The following is a 16,924-nucleotide window of genomic DNA, read 5'->3' on the forward strand; positions in this document are numbered from 1 at the left end:
GTTTATGAATCAGTTGACCTTAGCATCCCTGCCCTCTTTACAGGTGGTCCCATCCAAAGCAGTTGGCAACTTTGTTCAGAGGGGACATGGTCATTAGATCACCGCCACACTACGAAGCGCTTGGACTGCTTTCAAAGTGCTGGATCCTTGAGACGGTACCTTTGTTTTTTCATCAGGGATCAGAAATTGCTCTTTTATACAATAATGCTCATGGAAAACCTGACCCCCTTCCCTAGTTACTCCCCAGCACTAAAGAGCAAAGTTTCTGCCTCGAAAATCTAGGTTTCTCTTTTTTGAGCAATTACTCTGAGTCTTGTGCTATGCTAAGAGCTCCGTGCACTCTCTCTTTTGTTTAACTCTCAAACAATCCTACGTCACAGGTGCTGTTAGTAGTCCCATTTAACAGAAGGGAAGCTGGGGCACAGAGAGGTTAAGCAACTTGCCCATGGTCACACAGCCCTGTGTGTGTTTGTGTGTGTGTGTGTGTGTGTGTGTGTGTGTGTGTGTGTAGTGGAGGTCTGCTGGGACTGGAATCTGGGTATGATTTCCTTCAAAGGCCTGGTATCTAACCACTCCGCTATAAAGCATTGCTCTTACGTGGCAGTGTGTGGAAGTAACTCTGGCTCCTGCCTTTACCAGATCCGGTATCTTCTATGTTTGGTGGAACCAATAACTTGGATGGAATTGAGAATGGTGCCAAGGTCAACCTGGGAAAGAGAGGTTAAGTGCTCAGGCTCTGGAGCTAGACTCCCTGGGTTGGAATCCTGCCTTTGCCAGCTACAAGCTGTGTGATCTGGGGCAAGTTATTTAGCCTCTCTGTACCTAAATTTCCTCACCTGGACAAATGGAGTTAAACAATAGTAACTACCAGATGGGGTTGCTGTGAAAATTTTGTGAGACAGTCATGTGAAATACTTAGAAAAGTGCCTGGCCCATATGGTAGTATTGTTTCTGGCCACGGGTTTCAAAGAACACTTAGGAGCACAGTCTAGGCCCGTGTATCCCAAATATGTTTGGTTAAAAGGTCATTTCAGATTACTAGATGTGCCTGTGATCTTGCCTGAAAGACTCATCCAATGAATGGGGAGAGGTTTCTCCTTCCAGAAGGATTCATGAGGACATGGCAGCAATGCCCAAGGGAAGCCAGATCCCGAGGGATGGGTGTTGTTCTAAGGTACAAGCATGAGCGACCTATGAGTTTCAAGAGTGCAGTCGCATCTTATGTACAAGAAATCATTTACGGTGACAATTACTCTTGAGCGTTCCCTAGGGAGGTGGCACATTGGAAATGGGCACACTACCTTTTATTTTGTCCAGCCTGGCCAGTTTTTTAAAATCTTTTTATTTGGGAATAATTATAGATTCACAAGAAGTTACCCCCAAAATATACAGGGGGTCCTCTGTGCTCTCTAGCCAGTTTCCCGGGATTGTAACACCTTAGATAACTGTAATACAATATCAAATTGTCCTATAATATCAAAACCAGGAAACCGATATTGCTGCAGTCCACAGAGTTGATTCAGATTTCAATAGTTGTGTGTGCATGTGTGTAAACAGTTCTACACGATTTTATCCTGTGTGTAGACTCACATGACCGTCCCCCACCAACAATCAAGATACAGAACTGTCCCATCACCACAAGTCTCCCTGTGGAGACTTGATAGCCACCTGATAGCCACTTCACATCCCTGACCTCTGCCAACCACCAATCTGCCCTCCACCTCTATACTTCTGTGCGTTTAAGAAAGTTATATAAGAAGTGGAATCATTTATTTACATACATTTACAGCATATAACCATTTGAGATCGGATTTTTTTTTTTTTTGCTCAGCATAATTCCCTGGAGATCCATCCAAGCTGTTGAGTGTATCGATAGTTTATTCCTTTTTTATTGCTTAGAAGTATTCCATGGCATGGATGTACCCAAGTTACACCCTTTGTAGTTTGTTTACAGTTTGGAGCTATTATGAATAAAGCTGCTATGAACAGTCATAGGCATTTTTATTTTTCAGGGATAAATGATCAAGAGTATGATTGCTGGGTCATGTAGTAATTGTGTGTTTCATTTTACAAGAAACTGCCCAACTGCTTTTCAGAGTGGCTGTACCATTTCACGTTCCCACCAGCAGTGAAGGGTGCCCCAGCTTCTCCACATCCTTGCCGACATGTGGAGTTATCACTACTTTTAAAATTATAGCCGTTCCTGTAGGTGTGCAGTGGTTTAAATGTGCATTTCCCTGATAGCTGATGGTGTTGACCGTCTTTCCATGGGATTATTTGCCACCCATACGTCCTCTCTGGTGAAATATCTGGACAGTTTTTCCTACCGTTGCTGGAACAGATCGTGATTTTTTTCAGTTGGCTTGTTTTTAGAAGCCATGAGGTACCTTCCCAAAAGAGGAAACAGGATTCTGGTCCCCCATCTCCCCACATTCCTGGCTACTCACTTACTGAGTGCCATTTGGGGATGGAATCGTTATGCTGCTTGCCTTTTTGTTTGTGTGTGTTTGCAGTGCATGCAGAATTGAACTCTTGAGTAAATGTTTATGATGTGACACCACTGTAGAGTAGCCTTATGCCCCCAGGCCAACGGAATCTGAAGTTAATCTTACCAGCCCAAGTGCAGTGCCCCAAGTCCATGTCCACTGAGCTCTTCCAGTCTTCCCTCAACCTCCGTTGGCCAAGGCAGGTTGTCTTTTGTGATCTCGCTCTCGCAGCTGCCCTGGGCCTGGATCCCTACACTGAATGCTTTGCAGCTGGGCCGGGCCCTGACCCCACCTGGAGGGCTTGTCTGCTCCTTCCTGGGGGTGCTTCTTCTGCCCCCTTTAATCCTAGGCAGAAACGAGGCCCCCTATAATCCCTGCTGCCACGTCCCAGCCACCAGCTCAGATGCTTGGCTCTCATGGCAGCGCCTCTGCTTGATCAAATGCCCCTTTGGGACACTAACTTTGCTGACCAAATTCTCCCCAGCTCCACCCCTTCTCAGCTTTATCCTCTTGCCTGCAGTTAAGTCCCACCATGCTCAAGGCCAGCTCACCTAGACACAGGGCCAGAGCCATGGGAGAATTCAGGACGCGGTAGAAAAATAGGTGTGGCTTGAACAAGGTGAGAAGTAAGATTTGGGAGATGAAGTTGGAAAGAGAGGTTGGGGGTAAATTTCAAATAGCCTTGTAAGCTGTGGCCAGAAGATCTTAGGGGAAGGGGGTCTGGGGGGTATTTTAAAGCAGGGGATGATAATGATAGAGTTTTTTGCTCTAGCAAACAGCCAGCCAGCAGATGTTTATTGAGTACCTTTTATGTGTCAGATAAAACTTACCTGGATTGATAGCTAATAAATATTAAATGCTTTGGGAGATATGAAGTGTTATTCTGAGTATTATGGAATATAATAAAATGGAAGTAAAGATTGGCTCTTGTGAGCTCTGCCTTCTGGTATCTTATAGTTCAATATGGAAACCGAATTTGACAGGTGAAATAGTATTTATAAACACGCTGGTGACAGAACAAATGAAAATGATCCACAAATGAAAGTGGAGTGACTTACAAGTGACTCGGGGATTTAGGTGGCAAGAGAGGCAGTGTGACAGTAAAGACCCAGGGCATTCTTGGAGAGTTTGGATGGCTGGGGCAAAATGCAAAAGCTTTAAGGAAGTGAAAAGAACGGATAGCACCCGGATGGAGGAGAAATCAATGGCCCGCCAGGCTCACCTCGCAACTTCGTTACAATTACAACGTCTGAACAAAAATGAGCGTTTGTGAATTCCTTCATAGAAACTCTAAGAGCCAGAGCCTTCTGGGTGATAAGTCAACCACAGAATAAGCAGTAGTTGTGTTTTACTGACCCTTTATAATGACACATTAGTCAGCCCTGTAAGCTAGAAAGCATAGACCACCCCCCTGCTTCCCGCTACCCACCTTCAAAAAGAAAAATCATAGACCAGATCACCACCTCTCCTAATGAGGCATTAGAATAATCTTAGCACTTTTACAGGAGCAGGAGTGCTCGGGAGTGCTCAGAAAGATTCTTTACCTGTCTGTTCAGGGAATATCAGGATGCAGCTCGCTCCCCTGAAGACCTGCCCTCTTTTGAGACAAGTTGCCTGACTCTGAAAGGCAGGCGGCAGCTCCATCCTCTCGTGATGGCTTCCCCTGGTCCCCTCCCTGCATCACTCGGGCTCCTTTAATTCAGGAAGAGCCATGGGTTTTGCTCCTATCTTATTTTGTCCCTTAAAGGTGTTGCCCTTGAATGCTTTTTTCCATGTTGCTGTATAGAGAGTGGTCTTGGCATGAGTGTTTTGGTTGGGACACTATAATAAGATTTATCATCATCTTTCGTATGTGTTGAGTAATTACTAAGTACCAGACATGTTGTGAATCACTTAACATGAAGGATCATAGGTGACAGAGCAGTCCTCTGAGCTAGGCTAAGGGTCAGCAAATCTTCTCTGTATAGGACCAGATAGTAAATATTTTAGCCTTCGTGTCTCTGCTACAAATACTCATCTCTGCCCTGGGAGTGCAAAAGCAGCCATGGATAGATAATATGTAAACAAACAAGTGTAGCTGTGTTCCAAAAAAACTTTATTTATAAAAACAGGTGGTGGGCCAGATTTGGCAGTGGGCCATAATTTGCTGACTCCTGCCCTAGAATTTACTATTGTGACTTTTGCTTGATCTGCCAGTGTTTGGGATGATCAAACTTGGCCTCTGATTTTAGTATCCTGCACCATAAATTCCAATGGCTTATTTGGGTAGTTCATATCACCAAAATTTTGTGGACCTTTGTGGCCCAAGAGAAAAAGAATGAATGGCACATAAACTGTTTTCTAGACTCACAAAATTTCTCCTTTCTGGGCTGCAACTGGAAGGGTAGGCCATTCTTGTACTTGTAAAGAAGGTGGAACCACTTTCTTCTTCCACATACTATAGGTTTATTTGGGAGGTGGGTTTAAGAATGTTCATATTCTTCCCAAACCTCAAGATATACCAGAAACTTGAAAACCCATTTCTGTAATTCTGAAATAACTTAATTTCCTTCATCCAGGCTTTAATTGCCCCATCTATAAAATGGGTACAAAATAAAAAAACTTTTCTTTGGGCTACATGTCTTTGCAAATATGGTAACTATTGTTTCTTTGACTAAAATACTCTTTTATTCTCAGGCTCTGTACTAAAATAAGCAAGGGGACTGAGACCAGAAATGCTGGTTAAGAATGGGACTTTGAGGACAGAACCTCGTACTCCTAGCACAGAGTCTGGTATTTAGGAAGGAATCACTGAGCGTTTGTTAGAAGAATCCATTTTGGCTAAGGTACAGAAGGGTCAACCTACCAAGAGATGGCAATGTGGCAGCCAAAGGTGGGTTCTTCCACTTTCCACTCAACAAACTATGCCCGAGCCAGGATGCCGCGACACAGTCACACTTCTGTTGCTTTGTGCTGGACACAGACTTTTGCCGGCCCAAGGCTGTCAAATTCACTTCGATTTTGGCTTCAACTGGGGCTTCATGCTTTCAGGAAAATTTCCCACACCGCCTTCCACTTGAGATCCTTGGCAGGGGTGCCCCTCCCATTCTGCACGCACAGCTCACTTAGTGGGCACAAAGAAATGGGATAAAGCTTGGGGAGAAAAAAAGAAAAAAAACCCAACCCAACCCAGTCTAAACCTTGGGAAATCTACCGGGGTCTGCATCTCTTTAAAAACTATACACAGACATTTCTGGTCGAAGTGAAACCATGCTTTTTGCACAGGACTGGAGACAGTAAATGAAGCCTTAGTCATACACAGTTAGTTTCAAACTTATGTTGTCGCTCACAGGGAGAAATCAATGTACAGTATATTAAAAACAATCACCGCAGCCTTTAAATGATCCAATAGCTTAGCTTTGAATGCATTCAAGCTAATGGGGGCTTTAATGGCTTCTGACAGATCATTCCATTGATCAAGAGGCATGTATGAAATACGCTGCCTACTAAACTCTGTTTTGATTTGGAGAAAAGAAAACTAAACGTCCATGGTAAACAGGGCTTGATTGTTCAGTGTTCACTGAGAGCCCTCGCAGCCTGACCCTGGTCGGGAGCAGAGGAGGGAAGGACAATGGGAATCCTATATACCTGGCTTGCTTCTTTCCCGACTCTAATCAAGGCGTAATCAACTGGAAATCTCTGTCTGAAGAGCTGGGGGCAGGGGCGGGAGGGTGACCAGAGGTACTGTTTTCTGTGTTGGATGAGTTACGAGCAGGAGTTGGAGCTGCCCTGAGAAATTGACTCAGCCCTTTCAGGGCTCCGGGGTTGGTAGGTTAACTGCGCTTGCTCCAAAGTGAAAATCTGAATTCCCTGTTTGAAAGGATAAAAAGCGTTTTCAGTTGGGGACGGCAGATTTGCAAAGAAAAAAAATGAAAGTCTGCTCCCTGTATCCGTGCGTCCCGAGGCCCCAAGATTACCTTAGCAAGGGCTGAACACTCCTTGACTCAGGAAAGGTGTTTTCGCGGGGTGCGTGGTGTCTGAAAAAATTTTAGAAGAGGCCTTAACAATATTCTTTGAGACTATTCTTGTGCAAGAGCAGCCACGCTCTGGCTGTTTGTTGCGGCCTCAAAAGGGAGCCATAGGTCACTGAGGTGTCAGACTGGCCTTGCCTGATCAGAAGTGATAAAGGGACGCAAACTCTTCCATTACGCACCCAAAGGAAACTGGTCTCACAAAATAAGTAATAATAATCCTCCTTCCTTGGATTTGCCTAGGGCTTTGGTGTTTACAAAGTCCTTCCAAATGTTGTCGCCGTCGGGAGAGGTGCTGGCTTCACAGCGCTCGTATTTCCTGTCAGTTTCATGCAGCTTGCAGACCTTCTCTCTCGTGTCTGGGACGCTGGGAAGGGCAAGCACGGGTACCTTTGAAACTGGCATCACTAAAGGCCAGCTCATCTGTGGTGTCTATTTAATCTTTAATATGAGAGTGGGGAGCAGCTTCCGGTGGCAGTCACTAACCTAGTGGGTTGGGATTACTCTGAGCACACAGGGTCCGGAACCACCGGGCTTTTCCTAAACTTCCCGTAGAATGGTCTTGACCTTTTGGTCCCCATCTGTGGGGCACAGTGCTGTCCTAAGCCAGCACGTCCCATCTCTCAGCAGGAAGCCTCAGCACTTTACCAGATTAAAAACAACGGGAAAACCCTCATGCTAGAAGCGCTTATTGGTACTGGTGCCATGTTTAGTCAGTAGCTTTTGTAAAATTGATGAATTTTGTCTAAAGGCAGGTGCAGACAGGCAAACAGATCAGTATCTGCTGTTATCCATTTAGCTTGACACTCATGTGCGGGGGAACTATTTTACCTCGATTCTTTCAGGACTGATGAAAAGAAAATGCAAGCAAAGTCACAAACTGCATCATTGGAAAAGAATCACTGAGTCGGATGCTGGGAGTTAATTAATGCTTCCCTCCCCTGCAAATAGACTGACCCTGGTACTTAGACATTCAGAGTCAATGAACAATTGTTGAACACAGATCATCCATTAAAAGGTGACGGCAAGAATTTTTAAAGCAAATCTAAAATTGCAAAGGGTGACCTAATCCTGTTGTAGTAATGGGGAGTACGAAGGAATCATTTTTCAGAGTATCTCATTTATAAAAAGGTCCACGCCATCTGCCGAGAGAAAAATGGAAGCTGTGAGAAGCAAATGGGATAGAATGGGATGGTAACATATTGTTCTGGTACTAAGTAGGAGACACAATGTGAATCATCGCGGTGACAGAACAGTCCAACGAGCTAGGCGTTACAGAAACAAAGACTGAATCACAGAGAGGTCAAGTGATTTGCCCGAGTAATGAAGCTACAACTGTTATCACAGGAAACTGGGATAATAATCATTAGAGCTGGTATTTCACTGAAGACCGGTATATGCCAGGCACAGCTGGAGGCATTTTATACACACATCAACTATTTAATCTTCACAACAACCTTAGGTGGTAGATACACTACTATTATCTCCATTTTGCAGACAAGAAAACAAAGGCTTGAAAGGGAGGCTGGCCTTAGGATCACATACAGAACCAGGACTCTGTAACCAAAAGCCTCTCCTGCCACCCAGGAAATCAGAAGATTCTGAAAACCTGATCGATGGTGATAGGATAGATAGAGCAGGGGTGCCGAGGGGACTAGTTGTCAATCGTGGGAGGAGGATTTGGGCCTGATACCTGGAAGATCAATCGATCGATCGTGTTGCCTTGACAGGGTACTGGGAGCAAGGAAGGGGCGCTGTCCCGTGAGAACAGGGGCTGACGGGATGAAGGATGGTGGGGAAGCCCTGTTCGGGAGCCAGGCTGGGGTGAGGTCTGGTCCTTCCAGGCTGCAGCACGGGGTCTGGGGGCGCTCACCCTTTCTCCTTGTTAATAAGGGAGAAACGAGAAACAGACCCTTTGGACCTTTCCTGGAGTTCCCCGGCAGACTGGGAATCTACTGGGGTCTCCTGGGTAAGCAAGAGCGCCAGGTGTATCCCTTTTCCTGACAATCCCTGCAATCGGCTCCCCAGAAACAGCAGCAGACACGGACACCCTGGCCATCATGCAGTAAGTCATCCCCCGCCGCCTCTCTGGCCTCTCCCCTTCCCTGCCCCAGCCTCTTAAAGCTGCCCGGCTCTCCCTGCAGCCGCAATCACTACAACACTCTTGGGCCTTCCCTCCCCCTTTATGGTTGTCAAATTGATTTCGCCACCGAGATACCTATGGCTCCCAATGAAACTTAATTAAAAATACCATTTAATCACAAAGTAACAAAGGCAAACTGGATAAACGGCATTACCACTTCAGTGCATTTTAATCTGCACTGCTCGTCTCCTTCTCAATCTGTTTGGATGAGAATTGCCTTTTCAAATAAGAATCCCCCTGTCTTCCATGGGCTTGCCTCTGACAGATCTCCAAAATAAACAGTATTTAGCGTGGCATGGATCCAAATGTATGCCATTTGCCCAGTGGTAAAATCAGCCTTAACTAGAGCAGGGGAAAAAAAAAAAGTTGCATTCAAAAATACCTTCCCTCGAAACACACAAAAAAACCCCCTACTGAATGTGGAGTGTCCATTCAATAGGGTCGATGGAATATCATTTCTAGCACCCCTCGATTCGTTTAGTGATGGATTTGGAAGCTTATTACTAAAATCGTGTCATGAGCGATGCCATGACTCCGCCCTCTCTTCTGTCTAGTGAACTCTCCTGGGCTGAGGCTGCCCGTGAAAGCAGGTGGGGTGGGTGCAGAGCTGTGGGTGCTGCTTGGAGTGAAGCAAAAGGAGGATGGGGTACCACCTCATGCACTCGGAGGGGCTGGCAGGACATCTTCCCCATCTCAAGATCTGGCCCGAGGATGCGGGAAATTCCCAGTTAGAAAGCAGTGCCTTTGGACTGAGACCCTTTGGAATCCAGACAGCAGCCAGAGCGATCATCTAAAAGCAAAAGAATCTCACATCAAGTTATTCCCACCCCTCCCCCATAGAGCCCTCGGTGTTTCTTGGGGCGCTTGACATCAAATCCGAAGGCTGGTCCTCCTCCTCTCCAGCTGCATCTCCCTCACTCTCCCCTGTTTCTCTACTTCGGCCATCGTGGTCCTTTTTCTTCCTTGAACATCCTGCTCTAAGCACCTTCCAGCCTCGGGCCTTCGTCCCCCGCTGTTCCCTTTCCTGGGAAGCTCTTCCCCCGTTACCCTCATTCCCTGACCTCCCAATCCAAGCCACCCTTCCTCAGTCCCCAGCTACACTCCGTCCCCTGACCCAGTGGATTCCCTTTCTGGCACTTCAGATGATCTGAAACCATCTTATTATTTATTTGGTGGTTTACTGCCTGTCTCCCCACTACAGAGTTAAATATCTTTCAGGTCACTACATTCCCCAGCACTGGCATGGGGGCAGGTACACGGGAGCCCTTGGAAGGCAGGCACCTGTCCTTGGATGCCCAGGGCTCACCACGCTGCTGAGCTGCGGTAGGCGGTCAAGAAAGGTTTGTGGGAGGGGAAGTCAGTGGCATCTTAGTGCAAAGGGATCTATCTCCTCAGATCACTTTTCTGAAGATAGCTGGGACTGAGGGATGCGGAAGCCTTACAGGAAGCAGTGGGGACCGCTGACTCAAGGTGGTCCCAGGGGCAAAGCTTCCCTCTCCTCCACCATCCACATGGCCCGTGTCCCAGGGAAAGACCTTTACTAGTTCCCAGGGGAGGAGCAGGAACCGAGGTGTCAGCGTCCCCAGCAGCCCCTTTTTTTAAATCATCTCTTGCCCTTCCTCCTTCTACCCACCTGAAACTTCCCCAGAGAGTGTATGTAACCCTTAAACACAATGAGCTCATGCTTAGCGAAAGCCACCAGTTCTTCTGAGCAAATGTGATCTCACCTTTCGGATTCACTCCTGGAAGTGGTTTCTCCAAGCCCTGGCTCTTCCCCCACCTGCAGGACTCTGATGACTCCATCCACCTGGGCGCCCCCCAGGCCAAGGAAGCAGGCCCACCCGCTGCTGTGCAAGGAGAAAACAGCAGGACCCCTCTTGGTTTCTTATCTCATCCTTTCGGTATTTTTATTGTTTATGCATGTTTTATGATGTACATGACCTATTAGTACAAGCAGTCCACAAATATAGCTCGATGGTAATACACATATATTGGGGTAAAGCACTCAACATTGTTATTCATTTCTACTCTAGGGACGCAAGCAAGCAGGTTTGGAGGGTGCTGACACAAAGGCGTAACGCCAGTCAGGTTCACAATAAATGGTAATTGGGAGCAACGGGGGCCACAGAGGGTTCACGCCTTGCCTGAGAGGACGCTACCTAGCTCTTTGCCATGCCAGGATGAAGGCCTAGGGCTGCCAGATGCTCTGAATTCTGAAGAGGATGCACACATTTTTATTTTACATGAAATCTCTCAATTTTTAAATACTGGCACCTAGTGACAAGGAACAGACACTGGGGGGGGGGGTGAAATAAAACACTAGGCTAGATGGTCCCGAGGCCGCCCCGTCGGTGACCTCCGCGTGCCCTGCACTCCTTACCTACGTGATTTCATTTAATCTCTCCCACAACCCTGAGAGGCAGCGCTTCATCGTTTACTGACGGGGAGACTGAGGCTTAAAGACATCAGGGAATTCATCCAATGTCTACTAAGAGTCTCAAGATGAGGAAACCCCGCCTGCTTTGTGTGAAGTGAACTCCCTGGGGTTGACTCCCTGTGAATGAGCCCATACCTTGAACCAGTGAGATTCTGCTGGCGGGAGAGAGCCTGGTTCTCAGCGCACCTCTCAAGGGGCAAAAAAGCACCTCAGCTTCCCAACTACTGCAAACAACTACAAAGAAGGTGACAGGCTGGGGAGAGGGGCTAACTATTCTCATGATTTCCAGGGTCACCAAAGGGTGGGAGCCAGGCCCAAAAGGGAGAGGTGGGTTCATGGCATCACAAGACAAAACTGGCACCAAGATTGAGGAAGGGAGGGGAAAATGACTACAGCAGGTCACTTACTGACATATAATAATACTAATATTTACTGGGTATTTAACTATGTGTCAGAAATTGTTCTAAGTCTGCAGCTAAGTCATTTCATTTCATCTTCACCTTTTGAGTCGGTGCCTATAGTATCCCCATTATACAGATGAGAAAACCAAGGCACAGTAACACACCAAAAGTCGCAAGCTACTGGGCATTTAGATCCAGGCACTCGAAAACCAAAGCCCAAGTTTTAACCTCTTCATTGTCTCTCTGGTGCTCCAACATCATCAGGATGGGCACTAGGGTTCTTCAAGCCTCAATTCTACCCATCGTTATGTGCGAATGGGGGAATTATAAAAAGAAATGTAGTATGCCGGCTAAAATCAGGAAGCAATGTAAATAGGACTTTGTCTCTTTCATTAGATCAGGGAAACTTCCTAAAGACAGGATGTCAACTTTATTTTAATCTTCAACGCTGCTCCATTCTTATGTGCAGAGTACAGGGCTCATAACCCAGGCTGCCCTAGAGAAGGGAAAGAGGCTATTCTTCAACGAGGCATTTCTCTTTTAATTTATTTCGCCTGTGGGGAGAGCAGCTACAGAGAATGGGAAAACAGAATCTCCCGCTCTCAAACTTTTGATAGAAGTGCTGTCTGGGAGGGCTTTCTACAATGATGAAAATGTTCTGTGTCCAATACAGCAGTCACTAGCCACACATGGCTACTAAGCACTTGAAATGTGGCTCGTGCAACTGAGGAACTGAATTTTTAATTACAATTAAAATGGAATTTAAATTTAAGGAGTCCCATCTACCTAGTGGCTACCATACTGAACAGCATAGCCTCTAAAGGGTGTGGTGAGAAAATAGGCTAAATGTCTCTAAATTCGGTCTTCCTCTAGATGACCTGAGAGTCATCCCCTTGCAGAGTCTCTGCAAAGGTTTGGGAAGGAGGAAAGTAGGTTAGGTTTTGCCACAGGCCAGGCTCACCTTGGTCGCTTCCCAGGCCTTGGGAGTGGAATGGCTCACATTAAAAATCCAAGTGGGGAATAGCTTTGGGGGTTGGAGGTTCTTGTTTAATACCAAATCACTATAACACTGTGTCACTTTTAAACATTTTAATATTCATGGGCTCCATTCCCTAGCTGTTTCCAACTGGGACCCAGGGTCTACAATCCCAAGGCCCAGTCTACCCATAATCCCCTTGCCTAAGCCCATGACAAGGTTGGAGGAGAGAAGTCAGAAACAGCCTATGTTCCTCTACCTAAGACTTGTGCCCTTTCTCTAGGGTTTGGCTTCCAGAAGCAGACTCCTGAGTTCGGAAATGATATCTGTGAGATCAAACGGCAGAGGCATGGAAGGATCATCCTTTTCCCAATATGGCCGGCATTCTGGCTTCTGATCCGCGGGTAGAGTTCGGGCAATTCGGGACTGGCACCTGAAAGAGTTAAGAACAGGCAGTTACCCCCTGGGAGGAAATGCCTGGAAGACCCAAACCCATGGGCAACTTGGGGCGACCTTGCCAAATGCCCCAATGATGATCCGCTATGATGGCGGTGATGGTACACAAGGGTGAGTTTGGGCGGCAGAAAGCAGGTGTGTTTATAAGAAGGAAGAATTGTTCTTTATGGTGGTGGAACTTCTTTTTTTTCCAATGCCCAGATTTGTATTACCTCTAATGGCTTTGTAGGAGCCAATCATCGGGGAAATTCAGTTACTCTGCCTTTAAAATGGTGAATTATTTTTTCATTATCTCGACTGTTATTTAAAGTGTGTGATTAAGCCATTATCAGATTTAAATGTTTGTGGGATTTCCATGTATTACTAGATTACTGGGAAAGATTAAATTGAATTTACTGCATTAAAACGTCCAAGAATAGATTAAACAATATTACAGACCGGGATTGACTTTGGAGATCCCGGAGATTTACAAGTGTCCCAGCCTGCTGTGCTCAGAAAAAGGCACTCCAAGGAGAGACCGATTTATAAGGATATATGCAAATAGAGGTTAATAATCATTTCCACTGATGAATAGGTGGAGAAAACTTCCACAAAATTAAATTAAGAGGCTAGCAAGAGTGACTCCCTAAGGAAAACACTTAAATCACGGTTTTTATTAAATGGATTATTCATCAATAGTAGAGAAATTAATTATCATATGCAACTAAATTATAGCCTCGTAGGAAAAAAGTTGGGGCGACATCATCGCACCCTGGCAGGCATCTACCTTGCCGAGAGACCACAGCTTATTGGAAATTGGTCTGGGAAAACTCAGTGGCTTTGGCTTTATGTATCTGAAAAGTGAGGATCAGACAGAAGAAAACACAAATTGCAATAAGAAACGAACAATTTCTCTACTCTCTTGGAGCACGTGGTGGTGACAGCGCATGCACCAAAGAGAAATACTCTGAGTATTTCTGAGATGTACTCAGAAATGCTCTGAGTACATCTGGGAGAGTTGCATGGTCCTTCCCCACCCCACCCGACCTTCTTGGCACTGTTCTCTAAATCAATTAAAAAGGGGTCCTACCCATCCTCTGTCTTCCATGTAGGACTAACTATGATGAAGAGATCAAAGAATGGACCATCCTGGACCTATTTCCAAGCCTGATGGTTGAGAAGCCTCCTAACTAAAGGACATCTTCTCCTCTGGGGAATTATTAATGGTGAGGGGATCCCCACGGGAAAACATACTTCAACTTTACACCTATTTTCTCGGGTGGTTAATTGCTATACCGGCATCCTGTGCACTCAGTCCGTCGTACATTACACATAACATTCCAATATATCTTCAGCTCTCCGCATCGGGCCCTGATAATAGCGTCTGTTAACATGCACTAAGTACTATTATGTAGCACATCACTTCATAAATAATAAGATTAGCTGACCTCAGGGCCCCAAGAAGAGTAATGTGTTTAAATGTTCTCATTATTTATTTAAAACAAGAATTAAAGCAACAGAAGCTGCTTTTGACAATCCTCTTAGCATAAATATTAAACTGTTTGCACTGATAAGCCCACACGAAACTGAAGAAGAGAGGCGCGTTCTGCAGACTACTTAATAATAATAGGTGTTTGAGACGTTGCCACTCACCGCAGTGGCTGGATCTCCGCAGTTCTAGAGACAGTCTCTACATCACGTGAAAGGGCTGCGGGAAATTCATATTCAAGGGGAGCTGCGACTAATTACAAAGGAACTCTGCAAAGCTTTTTAAATTGTTCTTTCTCTCTGCCTCAGAATCAGAGGGTAAGGCTCAATTTACCAGGTAGGGAGAGTTATTCCAAACTGAGCATTTCCATCTCACGGCGGGTAAATGGTCTGTGCACACACCACCCTGGTTGGCAGATTAAAGGGCTGTGATAAGTGTTGATGTACCTCGAATAGCATAAGGTTTGTCAAAAGTCAACAGAGATGCTTTTTCACCTGTCAGTGGGTTCTGCCCCCTCATTTTGAGAAAGTATTAAAAACGTTAACACCTGCTGCAGAAGTTTGCTTACACTTGTATTGTACAAGCTTCCCAAGTCCACCCAGTTTTGTTTTGGGTGAAGTTGCTCTGATTTTCCTACTGTTCTTCCCATGGAAGGACCGGCTGGTGTGGGTACTACCTCCTTCTCATGCCGGCCCTGAGAGGCTAGGAGCTGTGCATACCCACCCACTGTTTCCCTCTGGGCTAGAGTTAGAACCCCGTGTGTGGTCTCTTCAGGGCCTTAATTCAGATCTTTCAAGATCACTTTAAAACTCTTCCTTTAATGCCCAGCGCTCCTCGCCAGTTTCTCAATGGTCACGACTGCGCCCCACAGAGGGCTTGCTGTTGAGGTAATGTATTCACCTGCGAGGAAGGACAGTCGCCCCCAACTCAAAGCACATTGTCCAATTCAACATCATGCCGGATGGTGGGACTGAAAAAGAAAAGGCTTGAGAATGACTTGTAGGCGTATCTCCCTTTGGGTTTCAATTTCTCCTGCTTAATTCACTCATTCTGCCTCTCTTCCATCTTAATTTCCTAAGATGCGGAAGCACAGTGGTAAAGACGTTCTCTGGACACCAGAAGCTGCTGCTTCCCCGGGGCATGACATCTTGGGCAAGCTTCTTAACCTCACCAAGCCTCAGTTTCTTACTTGTCATGTGGGAATACTGATGATGGTGATGATGATGATAGTACATTACTTATGGGCTTGCTGTGGAGGTTAAATGGATTGATACATGTGAAATACTTAGCACAGTGCCTGGCACATAGTGAGCCCTCAATAATTATTAAATACTATTGTTGCTATTGTTACTTCTACTACGAGTACCAGTGACAATGGGAGATGCCAACGAGAGGGCTGCCTATGGTACCTGTGACTGTCCCCTCCCTCCAGCTAACTGACTGGGTGGCCTCTGGCCTGGGGGAAGCTCTGGAGATCCAGAAGCGGCTCTTTCTGGCTTGAATCAGATTGAGCCGCTGGCTGGATCCTATCACAATGTGACATTCCAGGATGCTGAGGCTTATGTATTCAAGCTGCTACAACTCTCCAGTGACAGGCTAAAATGCTCAGATTCAGAAAGACTTAGCAGTTGTTCCCGAAGACCCAGAATTCATAAAAGGTGCTGTCGTTGAACTGTCTGAGCGGCAGTTGTTTCAGACTGACTTGGCATTTCTAGGAAATAAAGTTGGATTGTTTCTCAGCACGCATACTCTGTAGTTCTCGCAAAATCAAGGGGCCCTGAGTTCTCTTAGGAAATGTTTTAGGAATCCTGACGGTGGTGGACACTGGCTGTCTTGTGTCTTTTTCCCAAGTTTCCCACAAAGAAGATGCTAAGTTTCCTGTGGGGAATCCGTCCCATCCCTATGCTTGGCCACGTGGTTTGAGTCTGATTGGCTCCACCTCTACAGCCAGGGGAGAGCCTTGACTAGTTTAATCTAATCAGCACATCCTACTCTCCCAGCCACAGGGAGTAGGTTAGGGGAGGCACGTGACCAACTCCAAGGCAAGATTGAGAGAGTAAGTCAAAGGACTGGTCTGGGAACTAAGGGAAAAGACTTTCTTATCTCCTGGCCTGTGAACTATTAGGATGTGTGATCTGGAACCACCACAGTCATTTTGCTACCATGCAGCAAGGGGCTGGGTCCTGGGTGATATGGTTTGAGTAGCTGGATTGAGTCTCACCTGAAGCTAGGTATGCTTAGACTTTTTCAGTTGCATGAGCTTGTTACTGTTTGAGTTAGGTTTTTCTGTCACTTGCAACCCAAAGAGTCCTGGCTGATATGCTGGCCACGCATCCCACCCCTCAGTGACCTCCTGCCTTCTACAACATCCACTGCCATGGCCCTGCCTGCCAAGTGCATGTTGATAGTCCTCTCTCCAAAGTGAGACGCTGCTGATACAGTACAGTGTGTGCAGAGATCACTTAAGTTGAAAGCATGAAATCCCTGGCTTTTGTTTTTGATTCGAATAATATTTCCACTGGGGACAAATTTCTACCCAGAAAACAA

General features: G+C 46.1%; 1 protein-coding gene across 3 annotated transcripts in view; it reads right to left on the bottom strand.

The window, feature by feature from the left end:
* Positions 1-12,551: 12,551 nt before the first annotated feature.
* The window catches only part of FTO (FTO alpha-ketoglutarate dependent dioxygenase), a 376,462-nt gene continuing 372,089 nt past the window's right edge, over positions 12,552-16,924 (bottom strand). For 2 of the 3 annotated variants that reach the window (XM_057534716.1, XM_007167597.2), the window contains one exon: positions 12,552-12,886. In XM_057534716.1, coding sequence (XP_057390699.1) covers positions 12,733-12,886 — 154 coding nt within the window. In that variant the 3' untranslated portion in view covers positions 12,552-12,732. The remainder of the gene's footprint in view (positions 12,887-16,924) is intronic. The other variant, XM_007167598.2, reaches the window with a different exon arrangement.

Source organism: Balaenoptera acutorostrata, chromosome 19 (genome assembly GCF_949987535.1).
Source record: "Balaenoptera acutorostrata chromosome 19, mBalAcu1.1, whole genome shotgun sequence".
NCBI classification, from domain to species: Eukaryota; Metazoa; Chordata; class Mammalia; order Artiodactyla; family Balaenopteridae; genus Balaenoptera; species Balaenoptera acutorostrata.